Source organism: Scomber japonicus, chromosome 23, assembly GCF_027409825.1.
Source record: "Scomber japonicus isolate fScoJap1 chromosome 23, fScoJap1.pri, whole genome shotgun sequence".
NCBI classification, from domain to species: domain Eukaryota; kingdom Metazoa; phylum Chordata; class Actinopteri; order Scombriformes; family Scombridae; genus Scomber; species Scomber japonicus.
Genome location: NC_070600.1, coordinates 19,545,989 through 19,570,192, shown reverse-complemented (window position 1 = coordinate 19,570,192; position 24,204 = coordinate 19,545,989). Strand labels below are relative to the sequence as shown.

Genomic DNA, 24,204 nt, shown 5'->3' with positions numbered 1-24,204 from the left:
ACCACAACTGTGTTGGAGCTTTTAGTCGTTTTACACAACCATCCTTGTTGTGAGATTGTAGTGTCGACTGCTGTTTCCACATTCAAGAATGAACTTTCAGTCTCAATTTTTACAACAACATGACAAAGAAGACGAAGAAGAAGCAGAATAAGGAGAAGAATAAGGAGGAGAAGAAGAAGAAGAAGAAGAAGAAGAATAAGGAGAAGGAGCAGAATAAGGAGAAGGAGAAGGAGAAGAAGAAGAAGAAGAAGAAGAAGAAAAAGAAGAAGAAGAAGAAGCTTTCCTTCCAAGTTAAATGAGTAGCCACTCTTATGCCACTCTTTGTTTTGTATTCATGAAGCAACAGTCAGGAGATGGTTAGCTCGGCGTAACATAGACAATGGAAACAGGGACAAACAGCTAACCAAAATCTGCCAACCATCACCTTTAAAGCTCATGTAATATCCAGTTAAAACCCTCATGAAACCACAATGTCGTTTTAAAACATTGGTTTTAGTACAAAATAACAAATGGGATATACTATTATTCTTAAGAGCTTAAACAAATGGAAATTTGAACATCTACAATCCATTACAAAGGGGAAATCTCAATTTTCTGAGGTAATATGACCGAAAGCTCCTGAACAGCTGCAGAATGTACCTTGTTGTGACACTGTTTTGTCAGCTATAATCAAATTGTCAATTAGACTAATCAAATACTAATAGAGAGCCACATTAGGTGCCCAATGAACTGGACAATGTCGGGGTGAAAGCTGATGATTGCCACATCTACAGAATGAGCACTGCTTGAGGACACTGTTTCACCATCATGTTCACACCTTTGACCCAAGCTATTATCGCCTTGGATATAAAAAGTCCTCCTTTGGAGACTGTTTCATGGTTGGATGAACTGTGGTGATTGCTGAGAGTGTATACAGGACAGCACAGGACTGGACAGAACGGAACGGGACAGGACAGGCACAGCATGAGCACATCCCCAGAACAGCTGGAGGCACCAGAGAGCGATGCATGTGTGCCAGTGAAGCATGTATTAGTAAATCTGACCTAAGCTGCGGATGTCTATGGTGATGTCCACATGGCCGTGCTCTGCGCTATGGTACATGGCCTCTCTCAGGGCCCTCAGCTTGGCCTTTCCTGTTCGCAGGGTCCCTCCACCATTGGCATGCGGAGCCAAAGTCTTCTCCCTGGTGGTATCTGTACCCTCGGCCAGGATCTCCTCCAGGGACAGCACATCCCCCTTTTCCTTTTCCGACTGAGACAGGAGCTTCCGAAACACATTCCTAGAGGGGACGAAGTATCAGATAAACACTCAGACAGAGATTAAATGAATTCACAGTGATAAGATACTATGACAGGTCAGGGGAAGGGGTAAAAAAAAGAGGGTTAGGTAAGAAAGCTGTAGGGAGATGTTGAGGAAACAGGGAAATGTAGCGTGGCCAAATAGTCAGAGAAGTTGTGAAGTGGAATTTAGAATAATGGTCCATTTCTCTCTGCAACTCTGATAAGACTCAAAATATTCTCCTCTAACTGTAAAGGAAGGAGTCTCTGTCTCACAGTCTGTCTGTATTTATGTCCTTTGCTTTTCTCGACAACCATTCATCCGATTGTCCTAACACTTGGCAGGTATATTGCTGAGGATCCAAAGAAGTGCAGTGTCAAGTGTGAAGTTGTTTGAATGAAAAATGTTAGAGATAACATTAAAAGAAAAACTTTTGAGGATCTAGACCTTTCCAATAAGGTGGCAGTAAATACTCTTACTTTCATGACTGTTAGAAAGGTTATAGCTTCGGCTGTCTTGATGTTTGGGCTATGCTCGTTCTCTCTCTCTACCACAGATGGCAACCAATATTCTCAACAATCGTTCATCCGATCGACTTCACACTTGTCAATGTATTATTGAGGACCCAAGGAAGAGCAGTGTTGAGTGAAAGGTCATTATAACTAATACATTATGGAGAATTAATACATTTTCACAGAGCGTTTCCAGCCTTTACGGCACTGGGTTAGCAGCCCAGGAAACTCACAGACCGATTCATGTGAATTGCATTGTGAATCATCTCACATTATGCTACTCAGCCAATCAAATCTGTGCATGTTGATAAGCATTGCGACTCGAGTCAGTGAGTGAGATACGCATGCATGTGAGAGACAACAGTCAGATAAATATACTTTCACATGGCATGCAAAGAGAAAAGAAGACAGCAAAAAGAAAGCTTTTAATCAAGAAGTTTACAAGACTCTTAAATGTTCATTTCTCATAGAGGCAGTTCAAAACCAATTTGTCTCATATGCTCCGAGACCGTGGCAATTGTGAAGCGCACAAATCTTTGGAGCAAACATACCCACTCAAATCTGAACTGAAGCCACAGAAAATAAATTATATAGCCCAACATGATTGATCCACTTTATTTTAAGATGCAGAATTTTTCAAATGCTCTGTTGAGTATTTTCTTTTTAAAAGCAACCCTCATTTTACTTGGAATAAGAAAAGAATATTCATATTCTATTAGAGTACTTATTATTTATAGCATCTAGTATGTATAATACAATGTTAGTTTCTTTCATGTTGTTGGTGTATATTATTTGCATCTCAAATCAACAGTTTTGATTTTTCTGTGCGTTGAAGCAGCAGCTGGAGGTCAAGCAATCAGCCTGTTCTGCACAGCAGTGTACTTAATAAAGCACCATTGTGATAGCATATTCTCAACTTGTATCACTGGTCCGTGGAGCCCCAATATACAGTATGAAAATTAAACACATTAAGTCAAGTCAAACTTTATTATTCTACCAGGGGAAATTTACTTGCTGCCAGGTATATAAAAACATTCATCATGAAAAACACAATCACCTTATATAACAATCTAGATAGATCCCAGGAACAAACAGTACAATGCGAGATCACTTCAAACAAACAGACAAAGAGCTGAATGCCAATAACATTTAAATGCTTAGGTACAGAAATCACAAATGCAAATTCAGACTACTAATTACTGTGCAAACATAAGATACTTTTTATTGTTTTGTCTTCTGAGCAGGAACTCTGTATCTACAGCCTGAAGGTAGGATCTCAAACTCTCTCTGCAGACCCTGATCAGGGCAGTCTAATATGAACCTGCCTATAGTAGCTGACTCATCCCAGCAACTTTAACTGGCCACTTTAACAAGCTGACCAAGTCTATTCTTCTTGGTCAGATTCAGGTTTCCAAACAAGGCCACAATACAGAAAGACAGACCATACTCAGTCATCATTGTAGTGCAGACATTTAGTGCTTAGGTCGTTATCCGCTGCCCACTAATCATTACTCAATCTCAATCTTTTCATTTTTGTTCAAGAAGTCCAGATGTTATTGGATCTTCTGAGAAACTGCATCTATATTTGGATGGACGGTCAAATTGTTGTCACAGGTCAATTTTATTCCCCTTGGTATCTGTCAGCTTTGGCTTTGGTCCCAACTTTGTAAAGTCAATAATCATGTCCTTGGTTTTAGACATATTCAACTCAAGAAAAGACTCCTTGTACCATGACGCAATCTCTTCAATTACTGGCCCATGACCTTGTTCCTCTCCTTCCAGTAGGCTAAATATAACAGAGTCATCGGCAAACTTTATAATGCGTCTGTTCTGGTATTTACTTTGACAGTTGTTTGTGTAAAGAATACAAAGGAGGAGAGACAGAACACATCCTTGAGGTGAACCAGTGAAGCTTGTTTGAAAGGACACCGTTATCTCTCACACATTGTGACCGGTCTGTCAAAAACTCTAAAATCCATCCAGTGACATTAATATCAAGATTAAAATCAGACAGAAGTTTTTCTGCAAGTAAATATGGCTGAATAATATTAAAAGTAGAGGAAAAGCTACAAACAGGGTGATGATAAGGGGTAATTCAGCAAGGTCAAGGTGGCATCCTCTACTCCGCTGCCAGCCCTGTAAGGAAACTGTGGACCTTCTGTAGAACATACATGTACTCATATGTTATGCACCTTATTATAATCTTATCAAAAACCTTCATATCTAAAGATGTAAGGGCCAAACATCTAAAAGGCCCAATATGTAACTTTTCTGCATTAAAATGTCTAAAAACAACAAGACCTATATTAGACATTACTCCAATTGATTTCAACAATATTCAAACCCAGAAAAATCCATAATTTTAATTAAGGTAGCAGTCCATTTCATTCGGTCATTTGTCAATGGCTTCATATCTCCTTTGCATATGTGTCGTTGTTGTGGTTAACCATCAGAAGCTGTCTTAAAGTGACATTTTAGACAGTTTTAAGACATATTTTTATGCTAAATGTATTTAGATCTTGGTTATTATTTACTTTTACCAGGATGAAGCAGTTCAGTCATGGGATTTCTGGATCTTAAATTATTAGAGAAATCTCCTGAAAGATTTTAAAAGGGTTGAAAATGTTTAGCTTGCATGTACATTATTAGCATTGAACACATTGAATAACTACATTGAATGCAACAATGCCCCTGCAACAGAATGATGCAGCAATAGCAGATGCCCTCCTATGAGAAGAATGGATTTCAACATGTAACGCATACAGTATTATCACAGCCTGATGATGCACCATCTGCTTTGGAGAAGGAGGGCAACATAACATCATCTCCTGTCAGTGTCAGTGTGTTTCTCTAATGGCAAGTTGAAGAGAGGCTCAGTCATCACTTTTAGGCTGTTAATAAATATGAATTTGATCGTCACTAATAGTTGATTGACAGTCTGAGTTAAGTGCAAGCTGAATACAAGAGGTTTTGTTCAAGTTGTGTGCATGTAATCAGATAAAGAAATCCGATATATATACAAAAAATAATATTGTGTCATATTTACAAGTTATATCTTTATTCAACTCATGTACAAATAAGAAAAGTAGTAGTTTGCTCAAACATTTGAGTTAATTACTGACTATTATCTGCTCTGCCCTCATGATGTTGCTAGCTTTGCACATTTTTCTACATCTGAAAAACAAAACCCAGAATATTGTTTAATGACTTGGTGACTAGCTTGCAAGTGGACAAGACACGACATGTCAGGAAGGAGAATCTTGCTGATGATGAATAATATTAATAAATATATTGTACAAGATATTGTCTCCAGTTTAAACACTGAATGCAAAAATACAAATAATTTAGTTAACGTAATGCACCATTGTTCAAGATGAAAATACCTTTTATTACCCTTTTTACTTTATTCATGACAGCCACGTTCATAGCGACCACATGCGACATTTGACAAGTCCATGTTGAAAAAAGATGGATCAGGAACATGATATCACCATAGTTATTTTTAGATAACTGTTATTAATACATGCAAATAACTTATGGATATGTTTGCTCCCCTCGGTGAATGCCTGAAATACAACCTTTACGTCATGGTATATAAGGACTACCACATCCTCACATGTCACAACCAATATGTGAGGGAGTGATCAGAGAAGTGATCATCAGAGGGGGAGTGGTGGTTTTTATTCATGAAGATACATCAGAACCATATAGAGGCCTAGAGAGACTATGGATCCTATGGGCTATTTCTTGCATCTGTTAAAGTAAGAACTATAAAATACATGTACTTATTAACTCTAATAAATCAATTACAGAACCTAACCTTGACCACTGCATTTACAGGAGTATTTTCATCCATTTTTAAAATGTAATTAATTAAGTAGCACAATATTTTCACTCTCAGTGATGTGATGTCAAGTTCACGGCCTTGTCCTTTCCTCATGCAGACACACAAGAGATGTGATAATGTACAACAAAACACAAGGCTAAAAGCTTTAACATGCCAGAATTAAATCCCCCCTATATATTGAATAGAAAGTAATCACAGCAGCAAAACAGGCTGTCATTATAAAAATAAATAGGCTACAGTAGATGCCCACTTGGCAGACTTAGAAAATAGACTGCTTTCCTGTGGAGGGGTCATCTAAAGTGTGTCGCCCCTCTTTTACCCACATTACTGCAGATCTCTGAGCAGGAAAGGAGGCAACCCTGGTCCATTTACTGCGTCATCACATAGCCTAGATACGATGTCATCTTTATAGCCACATGAGTGCGAGCACTTAGAGTGAAAATCTATTTATGATTTTATTTTTCTTTCCACTGTAGACTAGTCTCACACTGCAGCCCTTTACTTAGATTTATTTTTAAATAGCCTATTTTTTATTCTAGATATACTATATGGTCTATGGGTGAGGCTGCATAAATCACTATGAGGGGGACAAAAATAACTCAGCAGAAGCAGGGATGCACTGACCAGAGGGGAGGAAATCCCCACTATCTCCCCAAGCCAATTGCACTCTGCCAATCCTGATGCACAACATGCTGCAGCCTGAACATCATGCTATGCTATAATTGATTGTCTTAATAATGCTGTATTGTGTTATTGGCTTGCTCCTCCACTCCACTTCCTGACAGCTCTTACTGCCTTGAATGTTAATGGTGTTTATCTTACTCAGCTGCAGGGAAATTATGTCAAACTGGAGCCAAAAGTGCTGCTGAATAGACTGCTACACTTATCGTCGCCTGCTGTCTGACAGTGAAGCCGTGATATCTGCCGTCACATATACTGCAGGATTTTGTGAGGCGGCAGAGGGACCAGGGCAGAGTGTGTAAATGGATCAATACTGTGGTAATGGATATATCTCAGCTTGCTGGCTCTTGTGTGTGTGTGTGTGTGTGTGTGTGTGTGTGTGTGTGTGTGTCTGTGTGTGTGTGTGTGTGTGAATATTACCTGTGGCCATGCGATGCTGCCAGGCTGTATGAGTTCATGTCTCCCAGCGGGGCGGAGGAGATGCCGTTTCGACACATGGTCCCGATCATGGGGTCTGCCCCTCTCTCCAAAAGCAAACTCACCAACTCAAAGTTACCTAACGAAGCCAAAAGTTCAAAGAGACGAATAAACACTCAAATACAGCAATGGTGGAAAGAAGTCATTAACTACATTTACTCAAGAAGAATTTTGGGGTACTTTCTTTTTTTTAATATCATTTTTGGGGATTTTTTTGCCTTTATTGGACAGTTGGTGGAAGAGAGACTGGCAGGAAACAAGGGGGAGAGAGAGAGCCGGGTATGGCATGCAACAAAGGTTCCTTGTCAGACTCGAACCAGGGGCGTTGGGGTATATTGCATGGAGCATTACCATTTTATGCTTCTTCATACTTCAATTCTGCTACATTTCAGAAAGATATTTTGTACTTTTTACTCTACTACATTTATTTTACAGCTATCAATCCATCAAACTTCATTTGTACAGCACTTTTCTTGCAGGTTAGTGTAATTAAAAGTGTTCACAGATGTTTGACAAGCTAAATATAGTGTAGTAATAATTTAGTAATAGTAATACACAGACTAATGCCCAAAACATTCTGAAAATAATAATAATAATAAAACCTGTTGACCAGTTTTTAAAGATAGGTTACTTTGCAGGTTAGAATTTCAGATATGAAATGTATGAGCAACAGAATCTGCATCTTTATAGGTTAAACTGCCCCACAGGATATAATGTAGTTAAAATTAGCTTCACCTTGACCAGCTGCATCATTTAAATGCTTACACACTAATGCATAATGCAAAAATCCAATAATATATTATGTATAACAATACTGAACAACACTGAAATTACTTCTGGTACATTAAGTATGTTTTTTCTGATAATACTTTTCTTAAGTGGATTTTATACACTGAGATATACTTAGTTGACTTAAGTAAAGTGTCTGAATACTTTTAAACTAATAACTCATAAATTAAACAGAAATGCAGCCAGACATAACAACTATTATATCAAAACAGCACTTGAATGATCAAGAAACAACAAGACATTTTTTAAAGGGTTAAAAATAATAAATTAATGGCAGAATACTGAAACAGCATCAGTCAGTTGTAAAATACATAATCTTAAACATAATTAGAGCTGTAATAATTAGTTAACTACTTGATTAGGTGATTAACAGAAAAGCAATCTGTAGTTCTTTGGCCCTACAGAATGAATGAATGCTTTTCTAGTCTTTTTTGATTTCCATGATAAAAAAATCATCTTTGGTGTTTGGATTGCTGGTATTCAAAGTAAAATACACAAGTGTGAATACATTTCTATGATTCAAAAACATCTATACGTATAGCGAAGAGCTGAAAATGTTTCTGAGGTAAGGAGAGGTGCTGTAAATGGCTCTTCGAATGGCTGTTCAAGTTTACAACAACAAGACATAAATTGTCAGAATATATTTTCACATGCCCCGAATTCTGAACTGTTGTTGTATATCAAACTGAGTGAATACAGCAGTCAGATCTGCTCTACTGAAAGCAAAACAAGATATATCTAATCCCTGACGCACTGCTCCAAGCAAAAACAAGAAGTTCAATACTCACACAAATAAAATCTTATCCAACACAATCAAAATGTTAACCCTTTGCTGAATTTAGGGATACCGGCATTGCTTATTTGACCCTTTTATGTTGCAATAAAGTTAACATGACAGTAAAGTAAAACAGGCAGGAGTTGAAGAGGAAAATGAGCCTTGAACCTGCTGCATGTGAATAGAAAAATCTCTCACTCTTTGCTATTCACTTAGAAAATTAGTTCTGGGATTGTGGTCTTTATTTCATTCACATTTTATTCATTATTTAATGAGTAGGATGTTAATTGAATTCACTGGCTGGCTGCGTGTTTTCACCACATGTTGCCATGGCGACGTGGCTTCCTACACCTTCATACAGTTAAGCACTGACACGAAGATACACTACTATGCTATCAACATGATATATTCAAATTAACTTTGACTATTAAAGGTAACAGTGTATAAGCCTTTAATGGGGCAGATATGTGATACATTTAAATACATAGTTATTATATAGTTAAAGACTAAAAACAAGGGCTATGTCCAAAGCTAACAAAATCCATCTGTCAGCATATTTAAAGCTTTAGTTACCTGGCAACCTCACAGTGACAACAAGACTCCTTTGGTATTTGTACAATTTAAACCAATTAGATACAACATGTTAATTGGTTAGCTTAAGAGTATTTTCGTTAGCTTGGGACAAAGCCAGGCTAGTTTTTTATCCCTTATTTTCTCAGTGTTCAGGCTAGGCTGAGCTAAAGGGTTGCTGGGTTTAGCTTTATATTTAACATAATGATATGACAGTGGTACCAATTTTCTCATTAACTTGCCAAGAACACACATATTGCATCCCACAATGTTTGACTATTTCTTTTAATGCACAATTGACCACAGCCCATTTTGATTAAGTGAATAAAAACTTCAGGTTTTTTTTTTACAGCCCATATGTGTCTGATCACAGCACATCATAGCACAACCATGAGAAGCAGCTTTTAAAATTCACTGCACTCTTAAAATCCAGATAGTAATTGAAAGTGATGTATTAATTAGATGATTAAAGGAGAGGGAGAATGCCCTCTGGTGAGCATAGATTCAAGCATGTCATGACTAATCCCTTATACGCCTTATGTGGAATAATACTTGGGTCAAGTGTATGAGGCACTAAATGCACATCTGGAATCCAAAAGCCAAGAAGAATCCACATGTTTGCTGCCCGAATGTGATTACCTGCAGCCGCGGCCAGCTGAAGCGGGGTCTCTGTGTAGTTCTCCGCCCCATCCTGCAGGGCGCCCTCCACATTTGCGCTATTATCCAGCAACAACTGTGACGGGAAGGGAAGGAGGTGGAAAGGCAGGAAGGGAGGGAGGGGAGGGATGGACAAAACCAGGAGGGAGAGTAGGAGGGAGAAAACAGGCGAGGGGAGATGGTGTGTTACAGTCAGGCTTGGAAACAGGAACAACCTCAACTGTTGGAAACTTAATCCACCTCATTTTGGAGATTGTTGTAGCTTGTGAACACTACACACACTACTAGCTACACTTCCTCATTAGGTGTGGGTTCTGACTGGGGGGCTTATTGTTGTTGTTGGCTTGCCTGAGTTGAGAAAAGGAAGAATCAAAATGTTTTTCTTCTGCTACCCCCCTCTTAAAAAAGACTCACCGTTAAGTATAATTGCAGTGGTGCAAATTAATAATGGGATAAAAATCAGAACGCAACAGTGTTAATCAGATTTTAAGCCCAGAGTCAGCTCATACAGTAAGAAACAAAATATATTCATGTATTAAAAATGAACAAAACATTGAAATCTGGCATCCCTGCGGCTGTGTACCAGCCTGACTGAGCTCTTCTCTGGAAGTTTCTCACTGCTGCTTTAGGATCAATCGTTAGATTCAGTTATGGTGAAAACCAGGGGAGGGGTGGTGCTGGGTGACTCATCTACACATCTTAAAATCATACATAATTAAAAAACAAACTTAATCTAGAGAGTTTGCCCTGACTGGCTGAATTTAAGCCAGATAATTACTGCACAGATAGGATCAAGAAGGAGAAATCATTGTTATCATTATGAGGCACCTCAATAAGAATTATCATCATCATCATTCTCATTTTGGTGCAAAGGTGAGGGCAAGGGCCACAGGTTAATGGTTACAGGTCATAAACGTCTCTACCTGCACGACAGGGACGTGTCCGTGTAACACGGCGAAAGTGAGTGGCGTCCCCTGGCGCGTTTCAGGATAAACTGAGGGGTGCTTGTTTACTGTGCTTGGCACCTGGGAAGTCATAGGTGAAGTTCAGGGAGAGAGATATACAGCCATTAACATTCACAGCTCAGGGCAGGAGATGGTGGGGAGGAAGGAGGAGCGAGAAGCAGTATGCAGGAGGAGTGTAAGCAAAAAAGGGCAGGATGGCAGAGGGAGATTTTCCTCTTGAGTTTCACAGAAAATCTTGAGCAGCTTGACTTCTATTTTTCATCTCAATTCACGCTCTATATGTGAGAGCAGATATATCTGCCTGGGCAAAGCTCTCTGACCACATTTTGTACTATCTGCGTGGCTCCATCTTTAAATAGTGTTTCATTTCAAAGGGGAATGAAAAAAACACAACATTGGCAGAGAGTACAAACACTGTCAAGACGGGTGGTGCTGACTCATGAACAAAGCGGCGGCTGAATAAAATTAAACAGCCATGTTGTCCTGTGATTTGGAAATTGGGCTTATCACTTTGTAAATTAAAGAAATGATTTCTAAATGTCGCCTGGAGGAGGCCTCTTTCAAGCAGACGTTTAGTGTAATGTCACATTTCATTTGAGCTCTGATGTTAAACAACAGTGGGACTCTTAGTGTTTTTGTTTTTTCACACTGATTAATAATTCATTATGTTATGATATCATAGAGTTATAGCAGAAATAGAGGCCATTGCTAACTACATTATCTTTAAATATGAGCATTCAAAACACAAAAAGTTTCCACCAGGAGAATATTCATGCAAGATCATCTGTTTGGACTTTATTTCAAGGCTCAGTTCACCCAAATTACAAACAAAAAGAACTTTTATCTTACTTACTCTTGGTTATATCCATGTAGATAAATTTGCTTTTACAGACTAGAGAGAGAGTTTTCTGACATTTTTGTTGCAACCTCAATACAATGGAATTTGTTTGTTTCTTTAGTGCTACTATAAAAGTCATCAATGTATCTTCTTAGAAACAATGTCCCTTTAAATCTGGATAATCAAGGACATCACTGTGCAGTTTTTCTTGGAGTTTTATTCTTTTCCCGAAGAAATAGTCCTAAACCTGTTAACAGTGAAGTCTGAGTAGTATCCAGAGGTGTGGACTCGAGTCTCTGGACAATAAAAAAAACTTTGAAACTCGACTGAGACTTTAACACCAGTGACTTTGGGTTGAGGCAATAACTTGATATCCTGAAACCCAAAGAAAGCTGCCCGCCTTAGGAATAGTCTGGCATGTAACCTGCTGTAAGACTACAATTGGTTGTTTCTTGATCCACTCATCTAACTCTTGAGGGATAGGTACATTTCCCAAAATCTTTAGCAACTCCTTTGTTTTCTGAAGATGCCATTAAATTCAATAATGAACCCAAAATTACTTACTGATGACTTGAAACTGAACTTTAAACAGTTCAATTGTGACTTTGAAGTTGAACTTGATTCAGGACATTAAAGCCATGACTTGAGACATACTTATCACATGCAAAACAGTGACTTCAGCACATGTTTATGAGGGAAAAGAAGAAAATTCCATTACAAGAAAAAAAATAGCATATAAAACCTGGAAATATCTGCATGGATGGACTCCATTAGAGCTACATGAGAAGATATGCTTTTTGTAATTTGGGTGAACTGACCATTTAAACATTTATCAGTTAATAAGATCTTGATTCATTTACACAGGAAGTGCTTTGCTCTTGAGTCAGCTCACCTGCACTACATACAGGCACTAAACCAATGGAGCAATCACAACAGTCAACGATGGGGTCACTGTGGTGGAGGAGAGTCCATGAAGCATTTCTACTCTTGCATGTTGCTTGTTGACATCTTAGATTAAATCAGCTATACACATAAGACAAACCAAGATTTATACTATATAATATAGCTTTAATTACTTTAATTGTTCTGTTCAACTCAATAAATAAATGCAATGAAGATCATGCTTCATGTACAATCTGTGGTAGCAAGTTACACTAAGTGCACACACTTGTACAATAATAATGCATTATTGATGTGGTATGAAGCAAACTGCTGCTAAATGTCGTCAGTGTAAAATGTAATGAAGTAACTGCCTGTGCTGAGAGACTATCAGTGGATTCTTATTGTGTATCATTGAAGAGACAAACTATGATTGTTACTGTGCAAATGATACCCGATTATTGCTTATCAGTGCACTTCATGTAATGAGCTGCCAGTGGAACAGAAAGCATGCCGAAAGCAGGTGAGACAATGAAGACAGAGAGGAGGGAAGAGCAACACAAAGTGGGTTCATCGTTTTCACTGGTACACATGACAACAAATGTAAATGAACATCTTGGACATGAACAGAAATGTGGAACCAACGTGACTTCACTGCCTTTGGCAGACTGATGGTGTCTCATTAACACTGACCTCGCTGTTGATGTCGGCTCCGGCGTCAAGCAGCATCTGGACCATGGCCTCATCACCACGGACACAGGCGTACATGAGAGGGGTCATTCCCTGCAGGAGGAGAGTCACAGACTATATGAAGCATGTTCATGTTTATCTCCTGTTATTGGAAAATAATTGTTGCTGTTTAGCTATTTTTTAACAATGCTGTTGTGTTTTAAAGGATCAGGTCAGTGATATTCTATATTGTTCTTATTGTTAACAAATCCCAAGGGAAGACAAAACCAGCGATGAATTGATCCAGCTAACATGTATTGTCTGCACACAAAGCCTGATACTCCTCTGTGCCATAAAACTCCATTGTTTTGAGCCAAGCTGTTGCACTGGGTGACTTGTTTGTTTGTTCATTATCACAAACATACACACTGTAGTATACTTGGACTCAATCCTACATACACTGTCCAGCTGCCAGAAATACTCACTAAAGCACCAAATCTGTGGCTGAAAATACTTCCTAATGAATGCACTATTTAACCCCCTTTGAGAAACAGGAAGGAGGGAAAATCACTATGAAACTTTTCATTTGTTACTTGGATTAGAGCTGAATGCCACAGACAAGGTTGGGATGTTGGAAAGTATTGAGTCAAGTCAAATAAAATGTATTTATACAGCCCACAAAATGTGCCTCAAAGGGTTTTACAAGCTGTATGTTATTTAATATACAGTACAGTATTCAATGTATCCTTGGAACTTGGATAATTGAGAAATGGACCCAATCCACTGTGGGTTTTGGCCTTTTTGTGGGATTTATTGAGGATGGGAAAAAGGAAAAATATCACCAGCCTTATCCTTTCAAACAATGTGATTTCCAGGCAAGCAAAACTTTAAGGTTTATTGGTTAGCACTGTTACTTCAGAGCAAAAAAAGATTCAGGGTCAGTTTCCGATCAACAAGGCTTTTCTGTCATCGAGGGCATCCACTTTCCTCCCACAATCCAAACACCTTCAGGTTAGGTGGACTGGAAACTGTTAATTGACCACAAGCTTTAGGTTGTATGAATAGAGTGAATGTCTTGGGTCTGGGCCTCATGCATGCCGGATTCGCCTTCAGTCTCCATTTAAATAATCGTACAAAGACTCCTGAATTATTTAATCTGTACCAAAAGCTCTGGTGCTTGATCTGAGTGCTGTCTTGTTTATGATTTGTTGTTGATCCGATTTTGTAGGATTTAACAACCAAACAAGGCCAAAATTGTTGTTCTCCAAAGTTACACGTAGATGTGTTTGCGGGCATACTCAGAAACCTGTCTTATGGGTAACCATGGTGATTGGTTGATCCAGCAGAAAAGAAAAAAACATTATATCCTCAAAATCCATTCATTTATCAAAGAAACAGCACTATGCTAGCCTGTTAGTGTTCAGCATGTTACTTCATTATCATATCCAGCTGAAACACATGAAACTGGATCGCAAAAGCAGCTTCTTGGGTTATTTCTTTCAACTATACAATAAAAAGAAAAGTTTAAGTAGGAGGTCCTCAAGAGACGATTAAGAGTTCTTTAAGGAGCTCAACAGGAGCTGTTCCCATTAATTCAACAGGAAACCAGCCCAATCATTTAGTCTCCAGGTCTTTCTTTAAATAATGTTCTTTAAATCACCACTTTGTCATTGGGGAACCACTAAGGGGCCATATGTGAGTTTTTGTTAGTTCACTGCTTTCAGCACCATGCCTACAGATTGCACTAAAATATACTCTGTAGTCATAAACTACTCAGCGCTCATTACCTCCCCATCAATCAGAGAAATTTCAATAGCTTGCTTGCAGGTTCTAATTTCCCAGACATAATCATTACTGCCTGACTGTGTCTTTTAAAACGAGATCGACAGGTGGGTTGTGAAGCACTGAATATAATCTTAAATCTCTACATGCCACAATATGCAGAGAGCACTCTCTTGAGCCTAATACACCCACACACATTATGCTCCAAGTTGCAGGATGAAGCTAATACTTCATGGAGATGTTGTTGCAAAGTGGTGTGTAAGAGAAAAAAAATAACAAAATAAGTTAACTGTAAACCAGGCGGCGAGATCAGACTACCTGGACTGACGCAAAACCTATTATTTCTGATGTCTGATCTGCGCCGTCGTGTTCAACAAAGGCCTTTTACGACTCGCTCATAACACACCACAGCACTTAATGTTGAAGACTGAAATCCCTTCGTGGTGATTCATTCTTAAATATTTCCTGGACTCCAATCTACTTAATCAGCAGACAGCTAAAGGGCGCTAAACGACGAACCCTGATGATGATCATGATGAGTTCAAATGCCTCTCGGCCGTGATGACAGAACGCAGCTTTTTACTTTATTACTCCTGTAAAGCTGTCTGATCCCTTGCATCATTTGGCTGGTTTTACAAGGAAATAAAACTCTGTATGTCACAGCGGCTTGTTATTTATGTGACAACTGAGGAGGAAACGTGTCAGTCAATACAATTTGTCGTATTTACAAGGGCCGGTAAATAATTCAGGTGTGCTCCAGTCAAATGATATGACTGAATGTTGCATGAATCAACCTGCAAGATCTGTTGGATAACATAAAATATGCTTTTATGACATGTAGAATTATATTAGAGCCAAAAACAGTAAAAAAAGGGCTTGTAAAAATAAAATCCTACATATCTGGATATCTTTAGAGTATCATAGTTGGCACCTGCCAAGTTTCTAAATTAAACTTAACTAGGCAAAACATCTGACTAAAGAACATCTGATTGCACTATTAGCTTCCACTTAGCAGCGCAAGGAATAACCAATATTTCCATTGACTGGGGGAGGAAGAAAATCCCAAATGACACTAACACTTAGATGCAGTAAGGCTGCAATATCGACTGTTTGGTCAAACCGAACCCATCAAAGCACAGGGCAGGAGAGGTGCTGCAGTATCGGGACAACAGATCACTCCTTTCTTCTTCACGTTTTAGATAAACAATGAGGGTGTGACACAAAGAGACGATCGGTATGTTTATTTCACATAAATATCTGTATTTGTATGTGTAAGTGCATTTATATCAGACGTTGTTAGAACTATCAGTTGTTTTCTACTGCTATTTATTCTCCTAGGACATAAATGTATAAGATTAGTTTAACAAGTTTAGCATATATTGGTATTTAAATGGGTCCAGCTGGATTTGAAGTTGATTTTAAATGTGTGTATGATCGAAAATGAGAAGGCAATTGGCAAAAACATGGCTCATTAAGAGAGTTTCTATATTTTTCTTATTGACAATAAATCTTATGTGCAGAGCCAAACCAACAATGTGTGTATATATCTCATATCTCTGTGCTGTAGACCTCTGTTGTTATCCAAAAACAATTAAAAACCCATCAATAAGCCACACTGTTGCACTTTGTTTCTTCTTATATTGCGAAAATTAAGGTTACAATAGTTTGTTTAGAAGCGGCTTGTCGTACTATACCTACATTGTAAATATCTTCAGCACAGAGTAAAAAGGCGTAGTAGCACTGAAAGGTAGTGAAGCTCTGTAAATGTAACTGTGTGCCTGTGCATGCACATCGGCGTCTGCCTTACATACAACTGGAGACTGAAAACGTGATCGCTGTTATTAGTCTTTGGAGCTCCGTGCAGCACTGACATGTTTTTAATAGTAGTTGGACAATAACGGCACAGAGGGATATAAGATATATCCGGCTTTGGATGCACACACAATACTGATGAGTAGGGTCAGTTCATTGTCGGTTTGGCTCTGCACATGAGATTTGTTGACAATAAGAGAAATATAGAACATTTCCGGGCATGTCCTTTAAAAAAAACATTATACATGCCATAAAAGGAGGTCTCGATCACAATAACGTTGGTTTGAGGTGTCTACAAAGAAAAATAGAGCTATTTCTTGCACACCTGTCTGAGAGTGTCCTGAACTTCTGCTCATCTACTCTTCTACTGAGTCATACTTTGGATTGTGAGGTAAAAATAACACCTGTGCAACATCAGTCAAACCTTGAAGTCAAGAACAAACCTCGCTGGATATCAAACTTTTAAAATGCTTCACTGTTTCTAGCCTATTGCATGTTTGGCAAATTTGCATCATGGAAAATCATGCTGCTTTGATCCTAGCAGGTCACTTTAATTACATTTGATGCTTAAGAAAAACAGGTGTCAATCCTCAATGGACTTTAAATATTTGTGCAAAAAATATGAACAATTATGTATACATTGCCTAATGTGCAATTAATACATGTATTCATTTGTATCCCAAATAGAAAGACACAAAGAAAATGATGTGAATTTGAAGAAAATGAAGTTGCATCAAGGCATAAAAATGCAGCACATAGGGAGCAGCCTGCACCCAGCATGTGTGTCAGCTGTGATGGTTTGCCAGGTATTACTTGTTAGAAATTCATAATTCATTGTGCATCACTCTCCACAATGCGTGTGTAGGTGTGTGATGTTAATTCAGTGTATACGTGTAGGTGTAGGTGTGTGTGTTAAGTGCCGGACCTGTTCGCTCATGCTGTTAATGCCATCAGGACCCAGCAGGTTCACGGCCTGCTTGACCAGATCCGTCCGCCCGCAGTTCAGCATCCTGAAGCCGAGATCCTGCAGGAACTTGGCCTCCGTGGAGGCTGCGTCCAGCTTTCTGGTGGCACAGAAACAATCCTCGGCTCTGCGGATGAAAATGGCAGATCCATTACTGTGATTAAATGGGAGCTTATCTCAGAAATTGATTTTGAGATCTGTGGATATACATCTCCGCAGCACACTGGAGCAAATTGAAAACAAGTTCTTTTCACAACTTGAACTCTCAGTATTATAAAATTAACTGTGATTTTATAACTTAATTTCAAGCTGTCTGCTTTCAAAGTCAATTGACTAATGTTTGCATTTGTCAACATTTCATTTTTCATAGCTCACTTCTGCTTCTGCACTTTCTTCATTTACTAAAGTGGCTTTACTTCAGGTAAAACCTTCACTGTGACTCATTATTACTCATTCATGTCTCCGGTAAAGCCTCTTAATCCAAGCTGCATGCAGCTGTCATGCTGACGTTTCTACGGGGTCACAAAGGAACCTTTTCATGATGTTTGTCCGATATTATGTGACAATTATATCTGACAGATATAAACAGATGTTAATTGGCAATTCACACCTCATAGTGTTTCATTTATTATTCCTCTGCAAGTATTTGAAAGGTGATAATACACTTAACCCACTGACAACAACTCAAAATTAGTGACTGAGCAGCTGTACGCATGGCATCGTGACTGCTGCAGTGTGTTTATCAATGAGATAACAGAAAGAGGGAGGCACTGGAGAGAAAACAAGAAAGACAGAAAAAAACATTCAGTGAAAAATCATGAGCCAAAAGAAAGAGATGGATGATAAGAAAGCAGAAGAATAAGATGGCTAGCTATGACGATCCAGTGAAGGGAAACAGTTCTGAGTAAAAAGACACTTAAATGCAGATGGAAGATGTATTCATACCCAACTCACACAGCTAGCAGATTGCTGCTGTCCAGATGAAAGATGGACAGACACACTACATGTAGTATCTTCCAAATCTCACGAGCAAACCTTTAAATTAGACATTGTAATTTACCAAGACTCTGCAAGCAGCTATTAGATATTTTAAGCACTGCTTTGAGCTAAATGCTAATGTCAGAATACTAACATACTCGCAATGACTAATGTTTAGAAAGTATAATGTTTACCACTATCATCAACTTAATTCAGAATGTTACCATGCTAATTAGCTGACATTTACAAGTACAGCTAATACTGATGGTAATGTCATTTTTGGAGGTGTTTGATCATAAGCTATACTTACATATAAACGTATATATACTGCAAAGGGGTGAATTTAAATTTGGCCCCAGAGACAAAGTTATTAATGTAAAAATCATTTTTGTTTGGAAAGCTATAGGAGGCTAGTGCAGCTTGCCCCACTATACATCATTTTATGTCAGTCCTCGCTTCCCAGATCCTCTATAACAGAGTTGGCCAGTGCCAAGTCAGCACAATGGGCACATTTTCAAGAAACAGCCAGTCTTAAATAAACCAGAATAATTGTTTAAATAATAACATTTTGACCAGGTGATGGCATTAGCGTCAATGAAATGTTGAGTGCACCAAAAATACACCAAATTTCTTGATAATCCATCCAACAGTGTTTGAGACATTTCTCTCAAATCTACAAAGTTCAACGGACTAGTAGTGCTAGAAGAAACGTCTCAACAGAGAAAACATTAACTGTTAACCATCAATGTCTTGTGCCATTCCACATGAGATATTTCACTGGGTAAGCTGATGGTGTTAGATAAAAAGTCAGGGGATCACTAATGTCGTTATGATCCGTCCTCTGGGCACCAAGGATAGCCTATCTATACCTAATTTCATGGCAATAGCTGTTGTGGTGGACCGACGGACTGACAATGCCATATGTAAAGCATCCACAGCATTCAGTAAATGATCCTAATGGATGTTTGCTGACCAAATCAGCATGGTTTTCTAATTTTCTAAAGAGCATGCAATAATATGCAAATGTAATTATGTGGAAACTACATTTTTCTTTAGTTTTGTGCTCATGTTTTATTTAGTTATACATAATTTTTTGACTCAATCTCATGTACTCTCTCTTAATGATGACAGTTTGGATCTCTGGCTTTCATAAAATGCATATTATTGTAACTTATAATCGAATAGATGGCAAGGCTCGACGATCTCTTTGAAAGTTTTACTGATGATTTGAACAGCTGTGTACATAGTTGGATCTTTTTTATGGCCTGAGAGAGTTTTGAGCTGAGCTAAGTTATGGACAAAAATTTATGGTGATATAACACTTGTGAAACCAAGAGGGAATCCCACCTGCCAGCAGAGACTCTGCATATTTTTTGTATTACAGGTGTTGTAAATGGTTGCAAACCGTAAGTTCTTCCATTAAGCTTTATTTCTGCCTCTGTAGAGCAGCTTGCTTATTGCATTAAACCTCTTTTATCGTTATTAAATCCTTACTTTATCTGTCGCGGTTCACAGTCCACACCGGGTAGCAGCAGCCTGGCAGCCTGCCTCACATCATCGCTGTCCACGGAGAAGCTTCGCCGATGTTCAGTGTGGGCGACCGCCACCCGGATCCACTCCATCAGCGGAGGAAGTACCAGGAACGGCCTTCGGGGAGAGAGAGACAGAATTTGTGTATTCATGTTAAATGTTGTAATTAAGCAAGAAATGTTTTACTTCCCACAGGCATGAACAAATAGAAGGATACAGTAAAAAACAACATAAATAAAAATATAAATAATACCAAACATATAGTACAAATAACAAATAACATATACTGTATGAATGAGGAATGCAAAAGATAAAAAAAAGAAAAATTATTACAATAATCAGGCTGTATGAAAGTAAGAAATATAAAGACAGAAAAAGACAAGAAAAAAGATCTATTTATATAATATTTTACAATCTTTAAAATGTCACAATCCACAATAACAGTAAACTTCATTTGTTCCATTTAAAAAATGCAAATACACAGATCAGATTGTTCTAGCCCCTATAAATATCCACTAATATGATTAATGTGACCTTTCTGTGTCAAAATGAATTTTTCAAACTGACAACATCGCCTAATCCTTTAAGATCCGTTGCTGGGTTTCATCATACTCGGTGCACTTTATTCACCTTTCACATAAATCACTTAATAGAGACTCTGGTCTTACACTGATATCCACAAACTTTTCTAATTAAAGATGCCCTTACAGATAAGTAAAAAGGCAGCTACACCAAATCAATATTCATAATTTAAATCTAAGATAGTCTCGAACAGAAAGAGATATAGATGCTGCAACCTCCCTAAATGCTGTTATTACCTTCTTTAATCAAAATCAGTAATGGGTCTTGCCTGTTTGACAGGTTCATGTTTCATAATTTATCTCCAGGACTAGTGTGTGTGTGTGTGTGTAGTCTCTAATCACATAACCTGTAAATCATCTAATCTCTCTGTCTCACGTACACACATTCATGCTTTGTATCTGTCCTCTCTATATTTTCTTCTCCTCTACGGTGCAACAGCAGGCAAATTCAGGTCACTCATTTATCAGATAGTTAACCCTTTTATATTAGCCCCCCTATCTGAATGAGTTGTTGTCCTCAGAATATACATATATTTTCATTTTGTCAGGCTGCACTGAGTAATAGCGAAAAGCACAAATAAGGAACATTTAACAAGCTTTCATGAACCTTCCTGACAAAAGACACACATTACTAGATTACAGGAACAGTTTGAGACTTGTTCCCCTTTTCTTGCAGAGAGTTAGATGAGAATATCAATACCACTTTCTTTTCTGTGTGCTTAATATGGATCTGGCGCTAGGAGGGCATTAGCTCAGCTTAGCATAGGAACAGGAAGCAAACAACAAAATTGGCTCTGTCCAAATTTAAAAATGATACCCTCTAATCCAACTCTAAAACGAGCTAATTACTGCAACAAGTACAGAAACTGAAACATTAAGTATAACATAAAACCTGCAAGTTAACACATTTATGCAAAGTCATGATTGTTATAGCTTGATCTTGTCATTTAACTATTAGCTAGGAAGCATATATGATCACCAGTCCAAACAACAGCCGAAATTTAGCTTTTTTTTCCTGTGATGGTAGCACATTTTCTCCTCAGTAAATATACAGTTACACTGAGGTGGAAAAGCAAGGCGCGGTCACACTGGGAAAGTCATTAAATGCATAGTTTGACATTTCGGACAAAGTGATAAATTAGCTTTTTTTTGTTGCAGTTAGCTAAGAAATAGTTACAGCACATAACTCCCTATAACACTGAAAGCTGTAATTTTTTACCTCTTTTTTTTGTACAGATTGAAAAAAAAAGAAGCAACATATAAATTACTGAGCTTTAGGTGTTGGCATGTATTTTTTTTAAACTCTGGGTACTAGCTCATAATGAAAAACAAAGGCTAACAGGCTGATATGTTGCTAGTAGGAAATTGCTATTTTAGAGGACAATATATTATTTCTCTGACTGTGATAACTTTCACATCTACAGTAGCAGCAGTAGGTGCTGAGGGACTGCACAGCTTCTGCACTTGTTTGACGTGAACCACCCTGAAACCATATTGTGATTCAGGACTCAGGTCCCGCTGCGCTGCGCTTAGTCCGTCCCCGGAGGATTGAATTACAAACCGAGACTCAGTACATCTCCCAGCAATCAGCACCGAGCTCCACCGGGGCAAGCTGTGACTGCCAAAACTCAGGGAAAGATGTCAGTCAGTCAGTCATGTGTTTACGATAAGTGCAAGATAAGTACTTTATTTGCTTCTTTAGAAAGGTGTTAGGCTGCGTTCAGACTGCAAGCCAAAATCCGATTTTTAGCCAGTCTAGGTTGGAACCAGATGTCTCTTATGAAGTCTGAACAGAATCAAAACCAAACCAGATCGAAACCACCTTTGGGAGGTAGGTTCAAATCCGATTTGGACACTTGCTGAAAACAGTGTGGACAGTCAGGCCTAAAAATCGGATCTGAGAAGGAACCAGATTTGAATCAGATTTGAATCAGATTTGCCTGCAGTCTGAACGCAGCCTTAGTGCTGTTTTATCTAGTCTGTCACGTTTTTTTTGTGAAGATTCTCGGTCGTCCAGGTCATGGTTATAAGAGGAGGGTTGAATTGGAGGCAACAGGACTTGGTTGTAAATACTTGAAGACTCATTGGAGATGTTTCTTCATTTCTTACTGACTGGCACTTTGTTCGTTAGTGCTCCTCGCTGTTCTCGTTAACACCTGGCATCAAGTGACTCCAACGACTATTGTTACAACAGCAGCGCTAACGAACCAAGTGGTACCAATGACCTTTACAACAACTCCACAGGGATTTCCCCGCCAGTCATTTAGAGCTGAATAAGCGAAACGTCTTCATGTATCTACAACTACAGTACAAGTCCAGTTGCCCTTGATTCAACCCTCCTTGGATATTCAGTCGCATTAATTTTACACCACAATGTGAACCTAGAAAGAAAACCCCCGACAGAAAAACTGGTAATGAAGCTCTTATCCTTTTCTTTAGTCTCTTTTCAAGTCAGTCAGAAGAATAGTGGAATCACTTTTTTACTCCTTCTTATTTAAAAGCTTTTTTCATGGTCTCAAAGCTAATTTACCCTTTTGTGTGAAAATGGGATGTTGGTCATGATGCTACGTTAGCTGAAATCTCCCTTAATGTTCGAGGTGTTCATTGTGTTTTCAATACAGGAGGCATGAAACCTTCTGCTGCATTTTATTCATATATTATAAATGTTATATACTTAATCTGTATGTTGTATTAATTTAGTAATTATTCTTGCTTTACTGCCCATGTTGGATGTTAGCGTAGCATCATAACACCCATAAGTAGCCGAAGAGTGACGACACTCAGTGAGAACATCAAAGTAAAACTATTACATGCTCACAGCAGGTGTGTGTTTCAGTATATTTACAATTTCTTACCATTAAATATTTAATAGTCACCGCTGGGTTATTAACCAATAATTGAAAAATAACATAGTAAATAAACCAGACAGGCGGAACTTTTTAATTAGTTTAGGATATATTTAATTTATAATTGAATATATTATATTATATATTTAATTAGAATATATCTTGTTACCAACACAGAAGGAATTAATCAAAATAAGTGACAATGTCAGCTGCTTTCAAGCATTAGTCTGCATTGACTCTTAGCTTCAACCCCCAGCCAGTTGCTCGGCTATCTATATCTATATAGGTATAGGTATATATAATTTACCTGTTGTACTGAAATGATCATCTATCAAACATTAATTGAAAAACACTGGATATCTCGTCAGATGCAGTGTTATTGTTTCATGTTGCCACGATTTACTATGATAAAAGACAAAATAAAAGTTCATGGTTCTCCTGGCCTGGATAAAGAATATATCTAAATGATGATTACGAGCTCATCCCCTGGCTCTGTGCCTTCAGTACATCCTACTCATTAATAATAATTATCCTCTTAGGCTCATGGAAATTGTCCTTTTCTCTGCTCTACATTAGCAAACTAATGACAAACAGAAAAACCTTGGGACATGGATAATATGAGCTTTTTGCAGTGCCTGACCTATCCCTCAAAGCAGGCCACTGGTAGATAGTACACACTTTAAAAGTGGTTTTCACGAGATTCTCACGAAGAAGATATTAGTGCTTGATATAGTGCTGGATCTGTTTGTAGCCATCATGACAATGCCCTTTTCA

At 38.3% G+C, this 24,204-nt stretch overlaps 1 protein-coding gene across 3 annotated transcripts in view; it reads right to left on the bottom strand.

Annotated features, from left to right (window-relative positions):
• Positions 1-24,204, bottom strand: part of LOC128385366 (ankyrin repeat and BTB/POZ domain-containing protein 3-A) — a 198,104-nt gene that overhangs the window by 4,452 nt on the left and 169,448 nt on the right. For 2 of the 3 annotated variants that reach the window (XM_053344235.1, XM_053344233.1), the window contains 7 exons: positions 19,968-20,120; positions 17,457-17,622; positions 12,962-13,051; positions 10,510-10,611; positions 9,569-9,662; positions 6,739-6,874; positions 1,044-1,279 (listed from right to left, as the gene is read on the bottom strand). In XM_053344235.1, the coding sequence (XP_053200210.1) occupies positions 1,044-1,279; positions 6,739-6,874; positions 9,569-9,662; positions 10,510-10,611; positions 12,962-13,051; positions 17,457-17,622; positions 19,968-20,120 (977 nt within the window). The remainder of the gene's footprint in view (positions 1-1,043; positions 1,280-6,738; positions 6,875-9,568; positions 9,663-10,509; positions 10,612-12,961; positions 13,052-17,456; positions 17,623-19,967; positions 20,121-24,204) is intronic. The other variant, XM_053344234.1, reaches the window with a different exon arrangement.